The following is a 22,420-nucleotide window of genomic DNA, read 5'->3' on the forward strand; positions in this document are numbered from 1 at the left end:
AGTCTCGATTTCTGTTGAGACTCAAATGGTAGTTGGGATTCAAATGGTAGAGTGAGAATTTGGAAACAGAATGAGAACATGGATCTATCATGCCTTGTTACCACTGTGCAGGCTGGTGGTGGTGTAATGGTGTGGGGGATGTTTTCTTGGCACACTTTAGGCCCCTTAGTGCCAATTGGGCATCGTTTAAATGCCACGGCCTACCTGAGCATTGTTTCTGACCATGTCCATCCCTTTATGACCACCATGTACTCATCCTCTGATGGCTACTTCCAGCAGGATAATGCACCATGTCACAAAGCTCAAATCATTTTAAACTGGTTTCTTGAACATAACAATGAGTTCACTGTACTAAAATGGCCCCCACAGTCACCAGATCTCAACCCAATAGAGCATCTTTGGGATGTGGTGGAATGGGAGCTTCGTGCCCTCGATGTGCATCCCACATATCTCCATCAACTGCAAGATGCTATCCTATCAATATGGGCCAACATTTCTAAAGAATGCTTTCAGCACCTTGTTGAATCAATGCCACGTAGAATTAAGGCAGTTCTGAAGGCAAAAGGGGGTCAAACACCATATTAGTATGGTGTTCCTAATAATCCTTTTGGTGTGTGTGTATCAGCAGAGAGGTGGCATTCCCATTACTTTCTTTTAGAAGTTTCTTTGGAAAAGAGAGCTTTAGGGAATGCAGCTATGGAATCAAAATGATTGTGACTCTATAGGACTGTTCTGCCCCAAAAGGGGTAATTATATCTTAGTTGGGATCAAGTACAGGTACTGTTTTATTATTACAGAGAAAAGGGAATCATTTAACCATTAAATAAACCCAATAGGGCTGTTCTGCCCCCAATAAGGGGTAATTATATCTTAGTTGGGATCAAGTACAGGTACTGTTTTATTATTACAGAGAAAAGGGAATCATTTAACCATTAAATAAACCCAATAGGGCTGTTCTGCCCCAATAAGGGGCAATTATATCTTAGTTGGGATCAAGTACAGGTACTGTTTTATTATTACAGAGAAAAGGGAATCATTTAACCATGAAATAAACCCAATAGGGCTGTTCTGCCCCAATAAGGGGTAATTATATCTTAGTTGGGATCAAGTACAGGTACTGTTTTATTATTACAGAGAAAAGGGAATCATTTAACCATGAAATAAACCCAATAGGGCTGTTCTGCCCCCAATAAGGGGTAATTATATCTTAGGTGGGATCAAGTACAGGTTCTGTTTTATTATTACAGAGAAAAGGGAATCATTTTTAAAAATAAGAATTATTTGCTTATAATATAAAGTTAGTTCATTTACCTTTGGGACCAAACTGGTCCCAAAGGAAACTTTTATATAGTGACCTGTATAAAAGAAATCAGCCTTCAGCCTCGTACCTTTAACTTTCAGATCGCCAATACGATATTATCATGACTAATACGATTTTTTCGTAAGCATTTTCGTGATATTTGCGATCCTAAGAAATTATCGTATCCAATCCGAATTTTTCTCATTCGGGATTCGAACTCGTATTTTAATGAATATACCTCCACCCTGTGGGTATGGGGGAAAGCTCTTGAAGTTGCCTTTATATAGGGTGAATTGGAAAGAGACTCATTACTTTAAAACTGCATTTTTGAACTTCACGTGACAGTCACTTGGCAGCGATTTCCATTGACTTTGATAATGGGGGTGATTTCAAGCCTTTTTGCCTCCCTTATACCTACAAAATGCTCACATTCACCCTTTATGCAAATTAGCTTAAAGACCACCCTAACTTAGATGTAAAGATCCTAATGGGATTCTAAATTTGGCTGGGGTCATTCATAAACACAGGGCAATTTTCTACCTGGGCAGTAACCCATAGCAACCAACCAGTGATTAGATTTATTCAGCAAAGATGTAATTGGTTCCCATGGGTTACTGCCCAGGTTTAACTCTGACTCCCTATCAAAGTCTGAGTGTCGGTGACCGTAGCTGGCTATGCACCCCTTGCATTGTCAATTAACCCTGGGGATGCTGTATACCCTTAATGGGATTGTGTCAGGTAATTGTGGGAAATTGTGGGACATTTAGCTGTAGCAAGCAATGCCAGTCAGCTGCAGGTAGGGCCAGTAGAATATTGTACTGTATTAAAAAGGGGTATATAAGTGCCATTTACACAGTACTGGCAATATCTCATATGGAATATATAGTACAGTTTGTTTCTCAAGCTCAAAAGGGGCATTATTGATAGACGTTAGAGAAGAGCTAGTAAGGCGATATAGTTGGGGTTGTTTACGTTGGGGAAGAGGCACTAATGGGAGAGATATGATGACTACGTATTAATATATAAGGCGACCATGTAATAAATACTCGTGAGTGAATTTTTTTGGCAGGCATTTCAAATTTTGTGGCAAATATATATCATGAAACTGGCACAGACTTTCACCTCAATCGTTGAGCCCAATTTATTCTCTAAAAGAAAAGTTGCCTCAATAAAACATCTATGGGCTCCAATGTATTTTGCAAAGGAAAATGCAAAAACACCCCTCACCTTTGGGCGAATTAGTTCATCACTGAAAAGAAACTCTTTGGTGCCCTCTTCACCAACAGGATCTTCCAGAGGATGTAAGGACATCCCTTAATATCAGAAATTATATCCTTAAGGTGCAAAAATACTTTTATGTGTCTAAAGGAAGAATTAAACCTTGAAAAAAGTGACTTTCATTTGGTTGACTGTTGTTGGTTCCACCCAGTTTTTCTAACCTTGGACCACAGTTATATAGTAAAAAGTACTGTGTTCGGAGCAGCACCACAAAAAGGCCAGAGTCGGGATCACTTAGAAAAGCACAAGCAATTTGCTCCACCATCGGACAAAGAAGTTTAGAAGAATTTAGAAATTTGGGGGCACTAAGAATAAGAAGATATAAAAAGAATCGGAAGAATAAGCTGAAGTCGAAGAACAGTATGTTGGGTATTTCAACCCAACATAAAAACACACATAATTAAATGGGAACAAAGATTCAAGAAAAACTGAACAAGATTGGCAAAAGGCTATAAAACACAACAATTAATGGGCAAATTTTCTAAAATCTGTTTTTTCTGGCCTTGAAAGTCATATAAACTCATGGTATAAATTCAAATTAAACTCGATCATTGCTGTATTTATAAAATGTCCCAAAGATGCTTGAATCGGTCGTACGAAAATTTCAAGTTTACATTAGAAAATCCAACATCTTTTAAGTTGAAAGTATTGTTAAAACTAGAAACATTTGATTGTCAAGGGAAGTTGATTTCCATGAATTCTCTTTATTCTCTTTTTTTTTTTTATTATTATCTGGAATAGTTCCAGTAACCATTCAGGGTCATTGATGCTCATTCTAGGAAAACAATAGTGTGTTTAGGTTTGACATGAAACTGGGTGAAACAGAAAACAATGAGGGGATTAACTTCCCCTTGAAAACATGTGAAACAGAAAACAATTATGGATTCACTTCCCCTTGAAGCTGGATAAAACAGAAAACAATGAGGGGGTTAACTTCTCATTATGAGTCCAAGGACAGACTGCTTCTGACTATTCTATCCCTCTGCTATTCTAAGCCTCCATAGGACTCAATGGTACGCGACAGATCAAACCTGCCAGGTTTGTTTTAAGAAAAAAGTTAACTAAACATTAATAAATCACGAATTATGGGACTTATTTTCCAAATAATTTTTTAGGGTAAATTTTTGAAAAAAACTCACATTTTTCAAGAAACAATATCGGACACATCGAGTACTGGCAAAAACCCATTCATAAATCTCAAAAATATCTAGAAGTAAAAAAATAAATTGAATTTTTTTAAAAAATTGCTTAGTAATTGTGCCCTTTAGTGTGTTACACACCACGAAAACTACTGCAAAATCCTATATATCTGGTATCTAACCCCTCAAATATTTCAACATTTTACCCTGGAACTTTGAAAATCTCTGAGATGCAACAAAGACATATGATGGTCTTGTGGAAAAAAGATTTAGGCACTCGGTTGGCTCTTTAATTACAACTTGTACACAACAAACCTTTCCTTCCAAACAAGGCTATTACATTTTTATAAGATACTTCCAAAAAAGATTTTTGGAAATTTAACTTTTCAAATCCTAAACGCATGCAGATTTTTATCATAAGTTGTTCCGCGTATTGCACAAGTGATAAGAGAAGTCACTAATAATTGAGACTATGAAAAGGCTGTTCCAAGAGATTTTGTTGGAAAAAAAACAAGTTCTGGAAGCTTATCAACTCTGGGTGACTAATATCCAAACTTAGTGCATTTACTAGTTTTATTTTACCTAAATGTAAGTAAAGTAACCCTGGGAAACATATGGATGTTATAAGTGTATGTTTTTTTAATACATTTGTTTATTTTATTTGGTTAATTTGCTTATCTACACTATTGTAACTATTACTTCCTAGTTATTCTTCCTTTTTATAGAGCATTACTGTAGGGGATCAGAGAACTCATTCCCCTGTTTTTCTGTCTGTGATATCATCCAGCCTGGCTACAGACTGGGGAGGAACCTCCTCCCCACTAGGTGGAGACACTTCACTGTAAATCTCAGTTTCCCAGTACCTTTCAAATACAGTATATGCAAAGGAGACTCAATCTTGTGAATTAAGCAAGTAAATACATCCCAAAGACGTGAGTGCCAAGATAGGGTTACATTAGTAAGAATCTAGAATATTCAATGCAATTGTTCTCCAGTTTTCAAATAGGATATTATTAAATTAGAGAGAGTCCAAAGAAAAGCTACAATGCAGGTATTGGGCATGAAAATTCTCAGTTATGAGGAAAGGCTGGGCAAGTTGGCATTGGCTGCAATGGAGAAGATGAGCATAAGGGGAGCATTTATACTACTATGTATAAATATATAAGATATATAAATATACATACAATATGATAATTAGATTTCAGATTTGGTTCGGTATTCAACCAAATCCCTTACCATGGATTCAGGGGTTTGGTCGAATCAAAAAAACTGGATTCGGTGCATCCCTATTTATTTACTGAGATCTGCCTTTAGGTATTGTATATTTCATTGTATGTACTCAAGTACCTTAAGTGACCCTCTGCTTTTTGGTCGAAATAAAAGATTACATGGGGAACTAAGATCTTCTGACAACAATCTCTCTTATGTTCAACTCAGGTCTAAGAAAAATAATGTAGCATTTGGGGGCAAATATACAGATCAGTAGGCCTGCACTAGAGGAAAGAATGGCAAATATCTCAACAGCCACCATTCTACTGCCCTTACTGCTCAGGTATGCAGGGACAAATGCCCCCCACATGCTACAGAACCCCAACATACTGAAAGTGATGTTTTTAGCCTCATTAAATCGGTCAGGGAAATCCTTGGCTAGAAATGCAGCAATGAAACTTAGTAGGGCCAACGTTCCTATATATCCAATTATACAGAAGAAGAAAAAATTAGATCCTTCATTGCACAGTAGGATAATAGTGTCCATTTTAGAAGATGTATCAGCCTCTGGAAATGGGGGACTGGAGGCCATCCATACAACAGAGATCACAGTCTCACCCAAAGAACATGCAGAGACTACTAAGATGGCCAGTTGGGTTCCTACATACATTGTAAGCTTGCTCCCAGGCTTTGTGGCATTAAAGGCAATAATAACTGTGAGAGTTTTAGCCAACACAGAAGAAACAGAAATAGTGAAAATAATTCCAAATGTTACTTGTCGGAGGAGACAACATATCTGAGTTGGGCGCCCAATGAATAATAAAGTGCAGAGGAAACACAACATGAGAGAGATGAGGAGGAGACAGCTGAGATTTTGGTTATTGGCTCTCACAATAGGAGTCTCCCAATATTTCACAAAGATTCCCAAAACTGCAGAAGTTGTGATGAAGAGAATTATAGCAGCGGAAGCTAAACTGGCCCCCAGGGTATCCATATAAGAAAGGTAATTTAGAGCTTTAGGGACACAGTCAGTCTTCTGTCTATTAGACTTCTGGTCTTCAGGGCATTTTACACAGGTCACTGCATCTGAAATTCAAAATATTATAGGTAGTAACATTCACTTTTATACAGGTTGTTTTTTATTTCTACTTGCTATGTGTATTTGCATTTAGGATGATAAATGTACAGATGAAGCAAACATTATATAGATGCTTGGATTGGATCTCTCCCCATCATTTCAGTCCATTTAAGTAAATTATTTTCACACCAAAACTAAATCTAACTGGGTTATGTACTATATGACATTATGGCATCTGTGAGCAAGGGGGCAGCAGCATATACAGTATGGCTGATTCAAATAGTAAGTGAAAATAACAAGCTTTCAAGATGATAGTCTCACATCTCTTCTTAAGGCTTATAGATGTTATAGAGGTAATAAAAGGTATCAGCAAGAAAACTAGGAGAAAAGGCTGCTCTCTTTATTCAAGTTAAAAAGGCTTCTTTATTTAACAGTCCGGCCTCTGGATCCTATTATATTCTTGAAGGTTTTTCCATTGTTTGTTGTGGGTATAGACTAGCGATGAGCGGAATTTTTTGGCAGGCATGGATTCGCAGCGAATTTCCACATTTCGCCACTGGCGATTTTTTGACTGAACGGGCAACAAACATGCGCAACAATAGTTTCTGCAAGACTTTGCTTGCGTTTTGCCACAAATTTTTCCTCAAAATTTTCAGTGAAACAAAATGGGACAGATTCGCTCATCACTTGTATAGACCCTTAATCATAGGCTCATTGAAGTGATAGATTGGCGAGCACCCTTCTGAACAGTTCTTCCCGGGTTTTCGCGCCAATGTAGGGGTGATCTTATACATTTGCTTAAGATCAACCCTATCACCTAATCTTACATTTTCTGAAATTTTTCAATGGCAAACACGGTACAGCACCTTACTGCCATGCTTCATTATTACAAAGCTCACTCATCTCAGCCTGAGCAAAGGGCAAAATGATCTGTACATGTTGTGTTTGTCACTGTTCCTACCTGTAGTGTTAGACATTTCCCCATCTCCACACTGGACACAGTCGTAACAACAAGGGGGCTCCCCTTCTATTTTAGACTTCCTGTATCCTGGGGAACAGGGCTCGCTGCATAGGGACCGAGGCATCTAAATAATATACAAACATTCATCACTAACAGACTGGCACCATATTCCATTTGCATTGATATGATACTGACACAAATTTCACCCTTTTCAGGAATAGTTATGTATCATTTTAAAAGACTATTTTCCACTTATCTATTGCATTTGTACTGAGGCTGTTTTGCTTGAACAAAATTGGAAAGAACTGCCAGTAGGGAAGTTGTTTAGATGGCTGCAGTTTAGCCCAATAGAATTACAGAGTTTAACAAAAATACAAATTGAACTTACATTGAAGATAATGGCATTTGTTTCAATTTGAGTTAAAAATATAGATTTGTAATTAAGATATTTTGGCAAAAAGTGATATGATGTCTTGTTTAACAGTTTAATGGGACATTTGGTAGGGCAGGGGCAGATTTATTAAAATGTGAGATTAGAGCTCACCACAGAAAAAGTCACCCATTTTCTATTTATTCCTATGGGATTTTTAGCAGTGTATTTATCATTCGGTGAAAGTTAGAGGCAGATTTATCAACATTCTCATTTTTTTTGTATATTCTTTATTTATGAACATAGACTTTTTTTTCAGTTTTATATCACATAATAAAGGGGGGTAGAGAAAGAAAACACGTGTGACATAATGCATCCATTCAGGCCCCAGATAGTCCTCTCGGGATGCCTGTTATGTTATTGGTAGCACGGCCATAGACTGCTGTCTCCTTCCCGTCGCTGTGAAAAATAGTTCTGATGACTGCATGGGGAAACCAATTTAGTCATGTAGAGTCCGCTTTGTTGGGATTTTCAATATAGTATGCTACCATTCTGGAACAGTTACTATTGGTCTTCTGTTATGTCATCACATGTGGTCGGGGTGGGGAGACAATAACATTCACTAGGAAGATTAAGTCATATTAATAATTAAAGAAGTGAAAGAAAGAAGAACATAAACCTGGTAGGTCGCACAGCCGTTCCGCTCCCGTTGGTTTATTCTAACTTAATTTTAATTGTTACATATGTTTTTGCCCCTAGTTCGCGGTATAGCTTTCCCCTCAGTAGGATTCCAGGAATACAACCAACATTCTCATTTTAAAGGTTTTAGAGCCAGGAATAAACTCATTTCCTCTAAAACCACGAATGCCAAATATTTATTAAAACTTCTATTTCTAAAAAACTACGAAAACCACAAATTGCAATAAAAACAATATTTTCGTAAGAGTTTTTATGCTCTTACGAAAAAAACACATCAACCTCCCAAATGAGAAACAGAGAAAAAAAGGAAAACTATTTATATTTTCCTAGACTAACTCCATGTTAGTACTCACTGGGATAGTCCCTCCGGGTAAGTAAGACTCCAGGAGAGTAAGACTCCAGGTGGAAGCCCCAATAAAAGACTAACCCTACAGTAGAGACTCTATAGTACAAAATGAGAGAGATGCTAGCAAACCACCAGAATGAGGAAAACATAGGGCAAAAACTTATCAAAGGTGACACCCTGGAAAATGAGTCCAACAGCTTGACACTCCCAGAAGTGACAGATCAAGAAACCCCTGCACATGGCGATATAAGTGTGAAATACTCCCCTACTCACCAGGAATCATCCATAATATGTATGCCTAGTTTCAGTGTTGGTCACAATGCCCCTGTAAGAAACACTTAGAACAGCTCTGTTTTTGGGTTCTTACGACTACTTACAGCGGACTGATTCCCAAAGAATAGGGACAAGGGCCCCATAAGCCTACCTGGCAACTACTGATGGAAACAGAATCACTATTGATTGGTAGGACATAGCAACCTTGTGAGAAATGCACATCTGGTTACCATACAAGGTTACCAACTGCCAAACTTAAGACAACCCCCCAAAAAAATTTTCCAATGGCGAAATGCATAATTTCGCAGCGAAGTTATGTCTGTTGAAAAAATTTGCTCATCACTACAAGTAGCACTATATGCTGTTTAACCCTTACCTCTGGGAAGTATGGACTCCACAAATCAGCACTGGAATTAATGTAAAAGTGATTCTCTTCATTTGACTCATCAAAACTCCCAACCTTCCTGCTCACAGTAGAACCATTGTTCAAGAAGAGCCACTTAACAATGTCAAAATGAGTCGGAGGGTCTCCATTGTCTTTGAAGAACATGATGTCACCAGAAGGAGTTTTATAAGTCACATTGTGAATAAAAGCATTTAACTAAAACATATAGAAAGTAACAATCAGGTTTCCTCAAATACTTGCAAATTCTAGGGCCTCTATATGCCCACAAGTGCAGCGAACAAAGCGCAAGTTTGATTACAACCGCCATGTTTTCCCCCCACAATGCAGTGTTTTTCCCCAGAATTCCAGCACCATTGAGGAGGCAAGGGAGTGATGGAAAATTATCAGTGGTTGAAAGTTTGAGTTCACTATTTGACAAATACGACTCTAAACATTTTATAGAAATGAATATAAAGTGGTGGAATTTTACTGTGATTATTTTTATTGTTACTTTTTATTCTTTATTTCTCTATTTAGTCCCTCTTCTTTTCATATTCCAGTCTCTCATTCACACCACTGCCTGGTTGCAAGACCCTAGCAACCAGATATCTGCTGAAATTCCAAACTGGAGAGCTTCTAAACAAATAGCTAAAAACTGAAAAGCTACAAAAATAACTGAAACCAGTCGCTAATTGTCTCAGAATATCAATTTCTACATCATACTAAAAGGTAATTTATAAGAATTATATATAAGAAGATTAATTTACCAGACAATAAAAACTCAATAAAGTCACTTTCAGTCTACAAATCAAAGTGGTAGTTCATCTTTAAAATTAACTATCAGTATGATGTAGAGAGTGCTATTCAGAGACAATGTACAATTGGTCTTCATTTTTCATTATTTGTGGTTTTTACATTATTTAGCTTTTTGTTCAGCAAGAGACACAGGAATATGAACAGAGGGGTAAAATAAGTATTAAAAGTAATGTTAATAACATTGTAGCCTTACAGAGCAATATTTGGCTCCTGGGGTCAGTGACCCCATTTAAAAGTGGGAAAGAGAGAAAGAAGGCAAACAATTCAAAAACCTTTAAAACGAACAATTGAAAAGTTGCTTGGAATAGGCTATTCTATAATATATTAAAAGGTAACCTGAAGGTGAACCACCCATTTAATAAAGTTATGTCCAAATTTCTTTTTGAATGTCAGTGTCAGTGGAATAGTTGGAAGGTGCCAGGAATACGTAACTTACCTGCCATGGCTTGAATCTGTGCTTTAGACTCCCTGCTGGTGCCTGGGGATGGGCCGGTGCCCGAGCAGAGAACAGATTATGAAGGGAATGAGCCAATGCATAGACTGCAGTATAAACTTGGTAACCAACTCTGAAGTCAAAGTTACCAAACCTTGATAAAGCCTCATCATCCAGAGATTCATTGCCGGAACATTTCTGCACTGGAACACTTGTATTAGTCTTTAGGGAACCAGTAAATGAGCATCCGTGTAATGTTTCCCATATCTCTGTTACTGTATCATCATTGGGGTAGTTAATGGGAGTCATTCTGTAAAGGAAAGTGTCAAACCCAGGGATCTCTCCTCCCTGAGCAGATAATGACAAAGTGCCATTTAGTGTGGTTCTACTGTACCCGTGTATATGGGGGGCGACAGTGGGGAAGAAGGAGGATGAGAGCCAAATTCTTCTTGTGATTTGTCTAGAAGAAAACAGCCTTATGAAGGCTTTAAGGTGCATTGGAGTTAAAAACAGAACAATCACATCAACGTCCTTTTGATTTATTTTATTCACAATTCTTTTAACTTTAAGCAAAAACAAAAAATAACTTAAAAGACTTGTGTCTGAGAGGAAAACAGAAAAGGCAACACAACCACCGTAGCTTTCTATACCTTTCCTTATTCTATGAAGAGCTCGTTCCCCACTATCACTGTCGGATACAATGAGGCCCACCCACTTCCAACCAAAGTGCTTCAGTATCTGCACAATCCCATCCATTTCTGATAATTCATTTGGAACAGTTCGATAGAATGATGGAAACTGGATCCTGTCATTGTAAACAGGGTCTGTAGCTCCGTAGCTAACCTGAAGGGATATAAATATTTTACCAGTAAGCAAGTATAAACACTTATTGGACAAATAATTTTATCTTTTATATTTGTAATGTATATGTTTTGTTCTTCTGCACCAACTCAGGGTACTACTGTAGGAACACTACCCTATCATCTTCTTTTTCTTCCTGGATCCTCCCAGTGGCCCAGTCCAGCTGTACATGCACAGTAGAGTGAAATACCAAACTGAGAGCCAAAAAGCCATTTTTTTACTCTACCCAACTCATGGATCATGGTGTTTCTGTAGTTGTACCATGGATAAGTGTCATTTTCAGCTACCAGGAGCAATGACCAGGGTCTCAGGAAAGACATTATAACTACAGGGGGTTCCTTACATTGGGCACCTCCCAGTGATAATAATAATAATGCCCTATGTTATTAAACAGATAACACCAGAAGATGAAAATAGCATTTATATGCAGAGGAATATTTTAATAGGTGAAGAAAAGGTATTGGAATGCAGCAAACATTAGGCATTACATTCAAAGGTTCAAAGTGAGCTCAATGAATAGGGCTTGTGCAGAACATGCTGTTTGCCTATTGTTTTATTCAGTAAAAGTCTATGGTTTTTGTTGTGCACCACTAGAGGGAGCTGCATGCATAAATGTTAGCTCAGCTACAATGTGTTATCTAGCTTTCTGCTTGTTCTCTATGGTGAGATACACTTCCTACTTGCAAATGTCTGTATATAGTTTGCCATGTTGGAGCTCTAATACATAAGTTGTTAAAGCATTACCATTGAGTCCTGCACAACTCCACTGTGAACCCAACAGTTTTCCTTATTACTGAAGCTAAACAGGAAAAATGAAGCTACTACATGGATAACTAAAAACTCTCCTTTGTGTACTATAGGGCTGGGGATTTGGCATTCTGGGTTTTAAAAAAACCTTTATACATCTGTGGAGAGAGGGAAGGAATCAGGTAGTAGGTGTAAGGCTTGCAGGCTGAATAATGTGTCTAAAACTTTTACCTGTACGTACACTGGTCAGTCATATAACATTAACCAATATTTTAATTGCCAGTCAAGAACAATGATATATTTGGCCACCAGTCAGTGTGGGACCCAATATGTGGGCAAAACCACACGTAGGGCTGGCACTAGGTTTCTCAAACACTGTTTGGACATAGATGGAAAGGCTATACATTGGAAATTGCTACGTATATGGTGGAGATGCATGGGGGCCTTGGCTCTTTGACTTTTCAAATGATAGTTAGACCCAAACACAATATAAGGAAAAGTATTATTGATAGAAAACTTTCTAAGAACATATATGTGTATTCCCCTAGCCACCTGGGAAGGGTTGATCCTCAGTGTGGCAAATTGTGTGTCAGAATAATGTCTTTCTGTATATTGATATTGCTATTATTGTATGTAATCAGATGTAACTCATTTGTTCAGATGTTGGATAACATCTGTTTGTTCAGTGGATAACCCTGACCTTTCTGTCATATAAAATGCCATAAACTGGTTTTAGGCCATACAAATAAATACTTGCCTGTGGGTACCTGAAAAGCCCTGCAAGCTGGGCTATGGGGTAGCTCGATGTAGATGACAAGTCTCCCAAAACACCAATTAGTTTCATATTTTTTAAACATGCATAATTTGGGATTTTATAGTGTGTTCCTGAGATTATATCCAGTGCGCCAGAGAGAGCCTTAGGTGGGGCTGCACAAGAATCAAATATCTGGTAGCCCAGGGTAACATTAGGTAAAATCCATGAACTTCTATTAATCTCTTCAATGGCAAACTTGAAGACCAGAAGATGATGGTAATACTGGAAGGATGTCCTGTAGAGAAGGATCAAACTTGAGATATAATCAAATGGCATAATAAAAACAATTAAATATTTGTATTTGATATTATTTATCATATGTTCTTAATAAATTACTGAATCTATTCCATAACATAATCTGATTTATAATACTGCCGAACACCCGGACTAACAACTCCTTAAAGGTCTTATAGAATTCTGCTGTAAGCCCATCAGGCCCAGGAGCTTTCTTGTTGTTCATCTTATCAATCGCACCCTCCACCTCCTCCTCCTCAATATCTGCTGTCAAGGGGGAAAATCCAACAAAAAAGCCCCTCCATACTTATTATATTTACCTGTCCTGCCCCCCGGTTTCAGGGCCTCATTAAAATCCCCAGCCAGAACCACAGGACAAGAAATACACAAGAAAGGTTTTATTTCACCCAACAGTTCCTTCATCGCTGCTATTGTATGTGGTGCATAAATATTGATTAACCTAAAAACCTTGCCCTGAAAAGAAACATCTAAAAGCATACATCACCCCACTCTGATCTCCAAAAACCACTTAATATTGAGATCAAAATGACCCCTAAAAAGGATGCCATTCCCTTTTAGAATTAAAGATTTCAGTTTATTGTTTAGGCTTGTCTCTTGCAGAAAAAGAATATCAAAAACAGAGTTCCCCAAAAAATCATACACCACAGCCCTAGTTTTATTATTCTTGATACTACACACATTAATAGTACCAAAATTGATGACCTGTTCTGGCATCTAGGGGATTTAGCAAGCCTACCCTCTTAGTCTTCCCCAAATCATTTAAACTGTGGCTTGCCCATTCCACCCAAAATACCACCTTCTTCCTTCCCAAGTTACTCATTCCAATCCAAACACTCCCTTTCCTCATCACTTTCTCTCCTAACTTTTCTTTCCCTGATCCTCCACTATGTTGACTACTTGACTGGGATCTGGTTCCTCAGGTTCTCCATCCACTGTCTTTACCACAGATGGCAGGGAACCCTTAGACTTTTCTTTTCCTTTTTCCTTTACTCCTTCTTCCCAGTTTCCTTCTCATCCTTCTCTTCATACAACAACTTCCTTAACTCTTCTTCTTACTGCCGCTTTCTCCACACCAGCACTGAAACTCCCGCTCCTCAGATGGGCTTCAGCTTCACTCACAGTTTTAGAGGAAACATTAGCAGGAACACTGGCAACTGGGAGCACTCCATTATAGGCATTCTGAGAGGTATTGGAACCGGATAAAAGTAAAGGGGGCTTACTTAAGGGGTTCCATTTTTCCTCCTCCATGCTGCTCTCACTGTCTATTTTATCTTCCACCTTCCTCCTCCCAGACTTAGCTTTACTTGCACCTTTCTCCTCTGCCATTTTCAGATGGGGACATAAGATAAGCTACTGTGACAGAATTATACTTGTAACCATAAAGCATTGCTGAACTGCCTAATATTGAATAGAAGTAAAGCAGGAGAAATTAAACTAGTAATAGAAGAGTTATAACAAACCAATAGAACAATTAAATGGTTAGTGGACCCACATAGTCTAAAGCTTTCTGTTGAATTACTAACAAATACTTCTAATACATAATATAGCACAAGAAATGAAGGACATACCTTATACATAAACAGCCTGCTAGATGCCCAATTTTCGGAGGATAATAAATTAAATTGAAATCACTCAGCTGAAGAACAGCACCAAGAATGAAATCCCCATCTCTGAAAGTGTTGGTGTAATTGTTTTTCCATAGAACACATCCGGATGTAGAATAGTGAGTAATGTCGGAGGCTGCTGGGAATATCTGCAGTAGAACAGTCAGTACCAGCATGGTTCCTAATGAGAAATGTCGCTGCACAGATCATGCCGTGGGTAGGTAGAACCTGGTTATGAAGAGGAGATCACAATCAGGCTCTATTTATCCATCCAGCAAACCTTATTTTTATAATACCATGAGAAAAGGCTTCAGCTGTTACTCTTTTCTGCACTGCACAGCAAAATAATATAGTTATTTTTATTTTAAAAATAAGTAAGTCCTAAGGGGGTGACGAGATGAGACTCATCAGTGACTTTTATGTATCAGCAGAGAGGCCTCCATTCCCATTACTTTCCTTTATAAGTTTCTTTGGAATAGAGAGCTTTAGGAATTCCAATAAGAATTAATTATATCTTAGTTGGGATCAAGTACAGGAACTGTTTTTATTATTACAGAGAAAAGGGAATCATTTAACCATTAAATAAACCCAATAGGGCTGTTCTGCCCCAATAAGGGGTAATTATATCTTAGCTGGGATCAAGTACAAAGTACTGTTTTATTATTACAGAGAAAAGGGAATCATTTAACCATTAAATAAACCCAATTGGGCTGTTCTGCCCCAATAAGGGGTAATTATATCTTAGTTGGGATCAAGTACAGGTACTGTTTTATTATTACAGAGAAAGGGGAATCATTTAACCATTAAATAAACCCAAGAGGACTGTTCTGCCCCAAAAAGGGGTAATTATATCTTAGTTGGGATCAAGTACAAGGTACTGTTTTATTATTACAGAGAAAGGGGAATCATTTAACCATTAAATAAACCCAAGAGGACTGTTCTGCCCCAATAAGGGGTAATTATATCTTAGTTGGGATCAAGTACAGGTATTGTTTTATTATTACAGAGAAAAAGGAATCATTTAACCATGAAATAAACCCAATAGGGCTGTTCTGCCCCCAATAAGGGGTAATTATATCTTAGTTGGGATCAAGTACAGGTACTGTTTTATTATTACAGAGAAAAGGGAATCATTTAACCATTAAATAAACCCAATAGGGCTGTTCTGCCCCAATAAGGGGTAATTATATCTTAGTTGGGATCAAGTACAGGTACTGTTTTATTATTACAGAGAAAAAGGAAATCATTTTTAAAAATTAGAATTATTTGCTTATAATATGGGAGATGGCCTTTCTGTAATTCAGAACTTTCTGGATAACGGGTTTCCGGATAAGAGATCCCATACCTGTACATAGATTATGCAAAGCAACTTACACCCTTTATGTTTCTAAAGGAAAAATTAAACCTTGAAAAAAGTGACTTTCATAAATATCTACAAATATGTTCCTATCTATCATCACTTCCTCAGTCTAAACTAAGACCATTATTGGAGTTTGAGAAAAATTTTCAACATGGATTTAGTATTAAAAAAGGTCTGGCAAAGATATATAATTTTTTAATCAAACTGAGAGATAAATTTAAAACTAGAAAGGGAAGTTTGAGAACAAACTTCATGTTGGTTTGAAAAAAATGAAGTTAATAAATGAAATCTGATCTGTTGTTGGTTCCACCCGGTTTTTCTAACCTTGGACCATAGTTATATAGTAAAAACCACTGTGTTCGGAGCAGCACCACAAGAAGATGGGGGTGGGATCACTCAGAAAAGCACAAGCAACCTGCTCTGCTATAGGACAAAGAAGTGTGGAGGGTTTGGGTGTTGTACCCCTAGATCTGTAGGAGGAGTAGCGTTTAGAAAATCGGGGATGCTAAGAAGAAGAAGAAGAAAAAGAAGAATCGGAAGAATAAGCTGAAGTCGAAGAACAGTAAGTTGGAACATAATTACACACATACTGTAATTAAATGGGAACAAAGGTTCAAGAAAAACTATACTGTACAAGATTGGCAAAAGGCTATTTCTAAAACAACAATTAACTAATGGGCAAATTTACTTAAATCTGTTTTTTTTAGTTGTATAAACTCGACATGGTATAAATTTGAATTAAACTAAACTAAATTAAATCATTACTGTATTTATAAAATGTCACGATAATGCTTGAATCAGTCGTACGAAAATTTCGAGTTGAAAGTATTGTTAAGGGAAGTTCATTTCCATGAATCCTCTTTATTTTTCCAAAACAGGAATTGCTCCATCAGCCATTTTAGGAGCATTGGTGCTTATTCTAGGTGTGCTGTTTATATCTTATCTGATGCCATTTAATGTTAGAATTGTATGCATTAATATTAGTTCAGCTGTTATGTGCTGCCACCTAGTGACCCTCTTTGGGATAGTTGTCCATATGTTAATTATACACATCATTCAAGGTTAAACCTCCCCCCTAAAGTTCACAGGAAGTGGAAGAGCATCCATTTTGAGCGCACACAGGCAGCTCACAAGCAGAGGGACAGACCTTAGGATCCTTCACCTTTACACAGGCCCTGGTTACATAACCGTCTGTAAGTAAGATGCTAGGTTTCCTGTATGTGTTTACATGTGTGTATATGTTGTACAGGTTGTGATGCAATGTTATTATGTTGTTTTACAGTTTTACAAAATAAACTCTTCATAAGGATAAAGCTTTCAAGTTATTCAACTCACAGAGCAGTCTGAGTATTCTTTGCTTAGTCTTATGTGGAGTGTGTTAAGCTGGCTGGTTAACCTATATTACGCAAGGCACAGTATAGTGTGGAAACAGTACAGTAAAAAGACGGTTGCAGCAGACCTGTATACAGAAGTGACTGCATCCTAAACATGAGTCTGAGATCGGGGAAGAAGTATATACCTGATGATGAGCCCCCCATGAGACAGCATGGCAGGGAGAAAGCTAGCGCCCAGCAAGATGAGTTACGGTCACATGCATCCAAATCATCTAGGTCTAGCAAGATGTCTGCAGCGAGTTCCCTAGCACTCAAAGCACGAGCGAAGGCAGAGGCCACACGTGTACAGCTAGCCTTTGCAGAAAAAGAAGCTAAGGTGAAAAGAGAAATCGCAGAAAAACAGGCTAGCATGAAAAGAAAAAACGCAAAAAGAGAAAGAGAAATGGCAGAAGCGGAAGCAGAGCTGCAAATTCTGCAGTGTCAGAGAGAAGCTGCTGCTGCGGTCTACCTAGAAACATACTCATCAGAGAGTGAGGGAACCCATGAAGGCCCGGAAATGCCGGAGAAACCTCTTTCCCCTGCAGAACGCGCAAGTGAGTACGTTCAGCGGGTTTCTAGTATGCCAACCACTGAACGGTCGATTAAAACTGAGCCAGCAGAAGTATATAGGCCTAAGCCGGCAGCAGTTACAAGTACGCCAAGGCAGCACTACAGCGCTAGTGACGTCAAACCAGCTAGAAAATATCCAGCAGAATACCCAAGAGACAGAATTCAGAGTTTCCCATTGCCTCAGCCTAAAGATTGTGCGCCTGAGCAACAATGCATACAAGATATCACTAAATATCTGCTACGCAAAGAAGCAGTTAACTCAAGCTTCATCAAGTTTGATGACTCCCCTGAAAATTACTGGGCCTGGAAGTCCTCCTTCCAGAATGCAATCAAAGATTTGAACCTTTCAGCCTCAGAGATGCTTGACCTGATGATAAAATGGCTAGGCACAGAGTCAGCCGAACATGCAAAAAGTATGCGCAGAGTGCATTTGTTCAACCCTTCAGCAGGACTTGATATGGCTTGGCAGAGACTAGAGAAAAAATATGGCTCACCTGAAGTAATTCAGCGAACGTTACAAAAAAGGTTAGATGCCTTCCCCAAGCTGACCAACAAAGATGCCAAAAAACTAGAACAATTGGGAGATCTTCTTCTGGAGATAGAGTGTGCTAAAGAAGAAGGATATCTGAGAGGTTTAACATACTTGGACAATGCTATTGGCCTTAATCCCACGGTGGAGAAACTACCATACCACATGCAATTAAAGTGGGCATCTGTTGGAACCAAGTATAAAGCTGAAACAGGAGAAGATTTTCCCCCTTTCTTTGTGTTTTCCAGGTTTGTGCAGCAACAAGCACAGATGAAGAATGACCCCAGCTTTGCCTTTTACAGCAACCGCGATCAATCACCTAAACCTGAAAGGCCTTACAGATACCACGGTAAGACCTCTGTGTCCACACACAAAACATTTGGCCCTACAGAAACCTCACACTCTCAAACCAGCAACAAGGAGGGCAGTATAGAGAGCCCTGATAGACAATGTCCAATTCACCAAAAGCCCCATCCTTTAAAAAGGTGTAAAGGATTCAGAGGCAAACCTATAGGTGAAAGGATGTATTTTCTCAGACAGAACGGCATCTGCTTCAAGTGCTGTGAAACCACCAAACACATAGCCAGAGACTGTAAAATATCAGTGAAGTGCTCAGAATGTGGCAGCGAGAAACATATTGCAGCTTTACACCCTGACTTACCTGCGCCACCAGCAGAGACTGTACAAGCCAGGACAGATCACGGCAAGGAGCTTAATGACAGCTCACCTCCTCCAGTAATGTCTAAGTGCACTGAAATCTGTGGCACAGGTAAGAGCTTCCGATCATGCTCTAAAATATGTTTAGTGACTGTGTTCCCCTCTGGACAAAGAGAGCGAGCAGTGAAAATGTACGCAGTACTCGATGAACAAAGCAACCGATCTCTTGCAAAGTCAGACTTTTTCAACATCTTCAACATTAAAACTACTGTTGCTCCATATACTTTAAAGACTTGTGCAGGCGTTACAGAGACTGCAGGCAGAAGAGCCACAAACTTCATTGTTGAATCCTTTGACGGAAAAACACAGCTCCCTTTGCCAGCATTAATAGAATGTGATATGTTACCAGATGACAAGGAAGAAATCCCTTCTCCAGAAGTAGCTTATTACCATCTCCACCTCCGTTCAATTGCTAACCTCATACCAGCCATTGATCCTGAGGCTTCCATACTTTTGCTCTTAGGAAGAGACATTCTACAAGCACACAAGGTGCACGAGAAAATCAATGGTCCCTTTAATGCCCCTTACGCACAAAGACTTGAATTAGGGTGGGTAATAGTAGGAGAAGTTTGCCTGGGATCTACACACCAGACCAATAGAGTCAGTACCTTAAGAACGTCTGTGTTGCCGAATGGGCGTACCACCTTGTTGAACCCATGTCAGAACAGGTTCACAGTCAAAGAAAGTTTTGATAACCTAACGCATTTCAGTGACTCTTCTGTGTGCGGCCAAGAAGACATCAGCTTCAATCCAGAGACTGATAAGCTAGGAACAACAGTGTTTCAAAAATCAAAGAATGATGACAAGCAAGCTCTATCCATAGAAGATCAAGTGTTTCTTCAGATCATGGACAAAGACACCTATCAAGACGACAGCTGGGTTGCTCCATTGCCTTTTCGTACACCCAGGTGTAAATTGCCTTCCAACAGAGAGCAAGCCATGGTACGTCTCGCCTCACTTCGCAGAACTCTGCATGGTAAGCCAGGAATGAAAAGAGACTTCACAGAGTTCATTAAAAAGATGCTGGACAATGACCACGCTGAGATTGCAAGACCACTGGAACAAGGTAAAGAACACTGGTATCTGCCGATGTTTGGCGTTTACCATCCACACAAACCTGATCAAATAAGAGTTGTATTTGACTCCAGTGCTGAGTGTGCAGGCGTCTCTTTAAATAATGTACTGTTAAGTGGCCCTGACTTAAACAACACATTGTTAGGGGTTCTCATACGCTTTAGGAAAGAACCTATTGCCTTTACAGCAGATGTGCAACAGATGTTTTACTGTTTCTTGGTGAGAGAAGACCACTGAGATTATTTACGTTTTCTGTGGTACAAGGACCATGACATAGACAAAGAAGTAGTTGAATATAGAATGAGGGTCCATGTCTTCGGAAACAGTCCCTCTCCTGCTGTTGCTATATACTGCATGCGTAAAGCTGCTCTGACAAGTGCAGAACAATTTGGACAAGATGCCAAACACTTTGTGTTGAGACACTTCTATGTAGATGATGGACTTGCATCTGCCAGCACCCCGGAGATAGCGATTGACATTCTGAACAATGCAAAACAGATGCTGGCAGAGTCTAATCTGAGACTTCATAAAATTGCATCAAATAGCACACAGGTCATGAACGCCTTTCCTGCTAATGATAGAGCTAAAGACCTCAAGGACCTTTGCCTGGGTACAGACACCCTGCCCCTTCAGAAAAGTTTGGGACTGAGCTGGGACCTAGAAAGAGACTCTTTGTCTTTCAGGTATCTTCCGAAGAAAAACCTTTCACTAAAAGAGGAGTCCTGGCTACAGTGAACAGCCTCTACGATCCTCTTGGGTTTGTAGCACCTGTAACTATAAAGGGTAAGGCACTAGTTCGTGAACTGTCATCTAAAAAATGTGATTGGGATGCATTACTCCCACAAGAAAAACTACATGAGTGGCTTCTATGGAAGGAATCCTTGCAAGCTTTGGAACACATAGAGATACCCCGGTGTTATGTGTCTACTCCCCTGTCAGCAGTAAGTAGAAAAGAACTGTATGTATTTTCAGATGCATCCAACACAGCGATAGGTGCTGTAGCCTACTTGAAAACAATTGATGTCTGCAATAAATTTTCGGTTGGATTTGTTATGGGGAAGTCTAAGTTAAGCCCCAAACCAGCACACACAATTCCACGTCTGGAACTATGTGCGGCTGTTCTAGCAGTAGAGTTGTACGAGCTCATCAGAGATGAAATAGATAAAGACTTAGATGCTGTGCGATTCTTTACAGATAGCAAAACTGTACTAGGTTATATCTGCAACACCTCCAGAAGGTTTTTCTTGTATGTTGCCAACCGAGTGAATAGAATCAGGCAAGTAACCCATCCTGATCAGTGGGCTTATGTGCCAACAGAACAAAATCCTGCAGACTATGCTTCAAGGCCTACAAAAACTATTCATCTGCAGAATTCTATATGGTTCTCAGGCCCTCCATTTCTCTACCACACAGACAGAGAGGAGTTAGGCAATTCAGCAGAAAATTACCCACTTATAGAGCCTGAAGCTGATCCTGAAATTAAACCTACAGTTGCAATGCTCCTGACTCAGAAAGTGAACTCTTTGTCAGCCCCTTTTGGTAAATTTGAAACAGCAGGACTTCATGTAAAACAATGGAAGCAAGTTCAAAATCTGGCTGATACTTTCTGGAAGAGATGGAAAAGAGAGTACTTGTCCAACTTGCAAAGCCGCAGAAAGTGGACCCAAAGTCGCCCAAACATCCAAGTGGGTGATGTCGTGTTAGTGAAAGACAGTCAAGAAAGCAGGAATGAATGGCCTGTGGGACTCATCATCAACACTCTGCCAAGTAGAGATGGCAGAGTTAGGAAAGTGGAAGTAAAGATTGTCAAACAAGGGACTGCCAAAACGTATAAAAGGCCAATTTCAGACATTGTTGTTGTTGTTTCTGATAATACTTGAATTGTGTTCTGCATAGCAATAAGTTATATAGTGGCACATTGAAATATGCCAGGCAGGGAGTGTGCTGTTTATATCTTATCTGATGCCATTTAATGTTAGAATTGTATGCATTAATATTAGTTCAGCTGTTATGTGCTGCCACCTAGTGACCCTCTTTGGGATAGTTGTCCATATGTTAATTATACACATCATTCAAGGTTAAACCTCCCCCCTAAAGTTCACAGGAAGTGGAAGAGCATCCATTTTGAGCGCACACAGGCAGCTCACAAGCAGAGGGACAGACCTTAGGATTCCTCTCCTTTACACAGGCCCTGGTTACATAACCGTCTGTAAGTAAGATGCTAGGTTT

General features: G+C 39.0%; 1 protein-coding gene across 1 annotated transcript; it reads left to right on the top strand.

The window, feature by feature from the left end:
• Positions 1 to 20,923: 20,923 nt before the first annotated feature.
• Positions 20,924 to 22,071, top strand: LOC116411007. The gene has a single exon (XM_031902770.1). The coding sequence runs from the start codon at positions 21,244 to 21,246 to the stop codon at positions 22,069 to 22,071; it is 828 nt and encodes a 275-aa protein (XP_031758630.1). The 5' UTR covers positions 20,924 to 21,243.
• Positions 22,072 to 22,420: the final 349 nt, after the last annotated feature.

This window comes from Xenopus tropicalis, chromosome 5 (assembly GCF_000004195.4).
Source record: "Xenopus tropicalis strain Nigerian chromosome 5, UCB_Xtro_10.0, whole genome shotgun sequence".
In the NCBI taxonomy this organism is placed as follows: Eukaryota; Metazoa; Chordata; class Amphibia; order Anura; family Pipidae; genus Xenopus; species Xenopus tropicalis.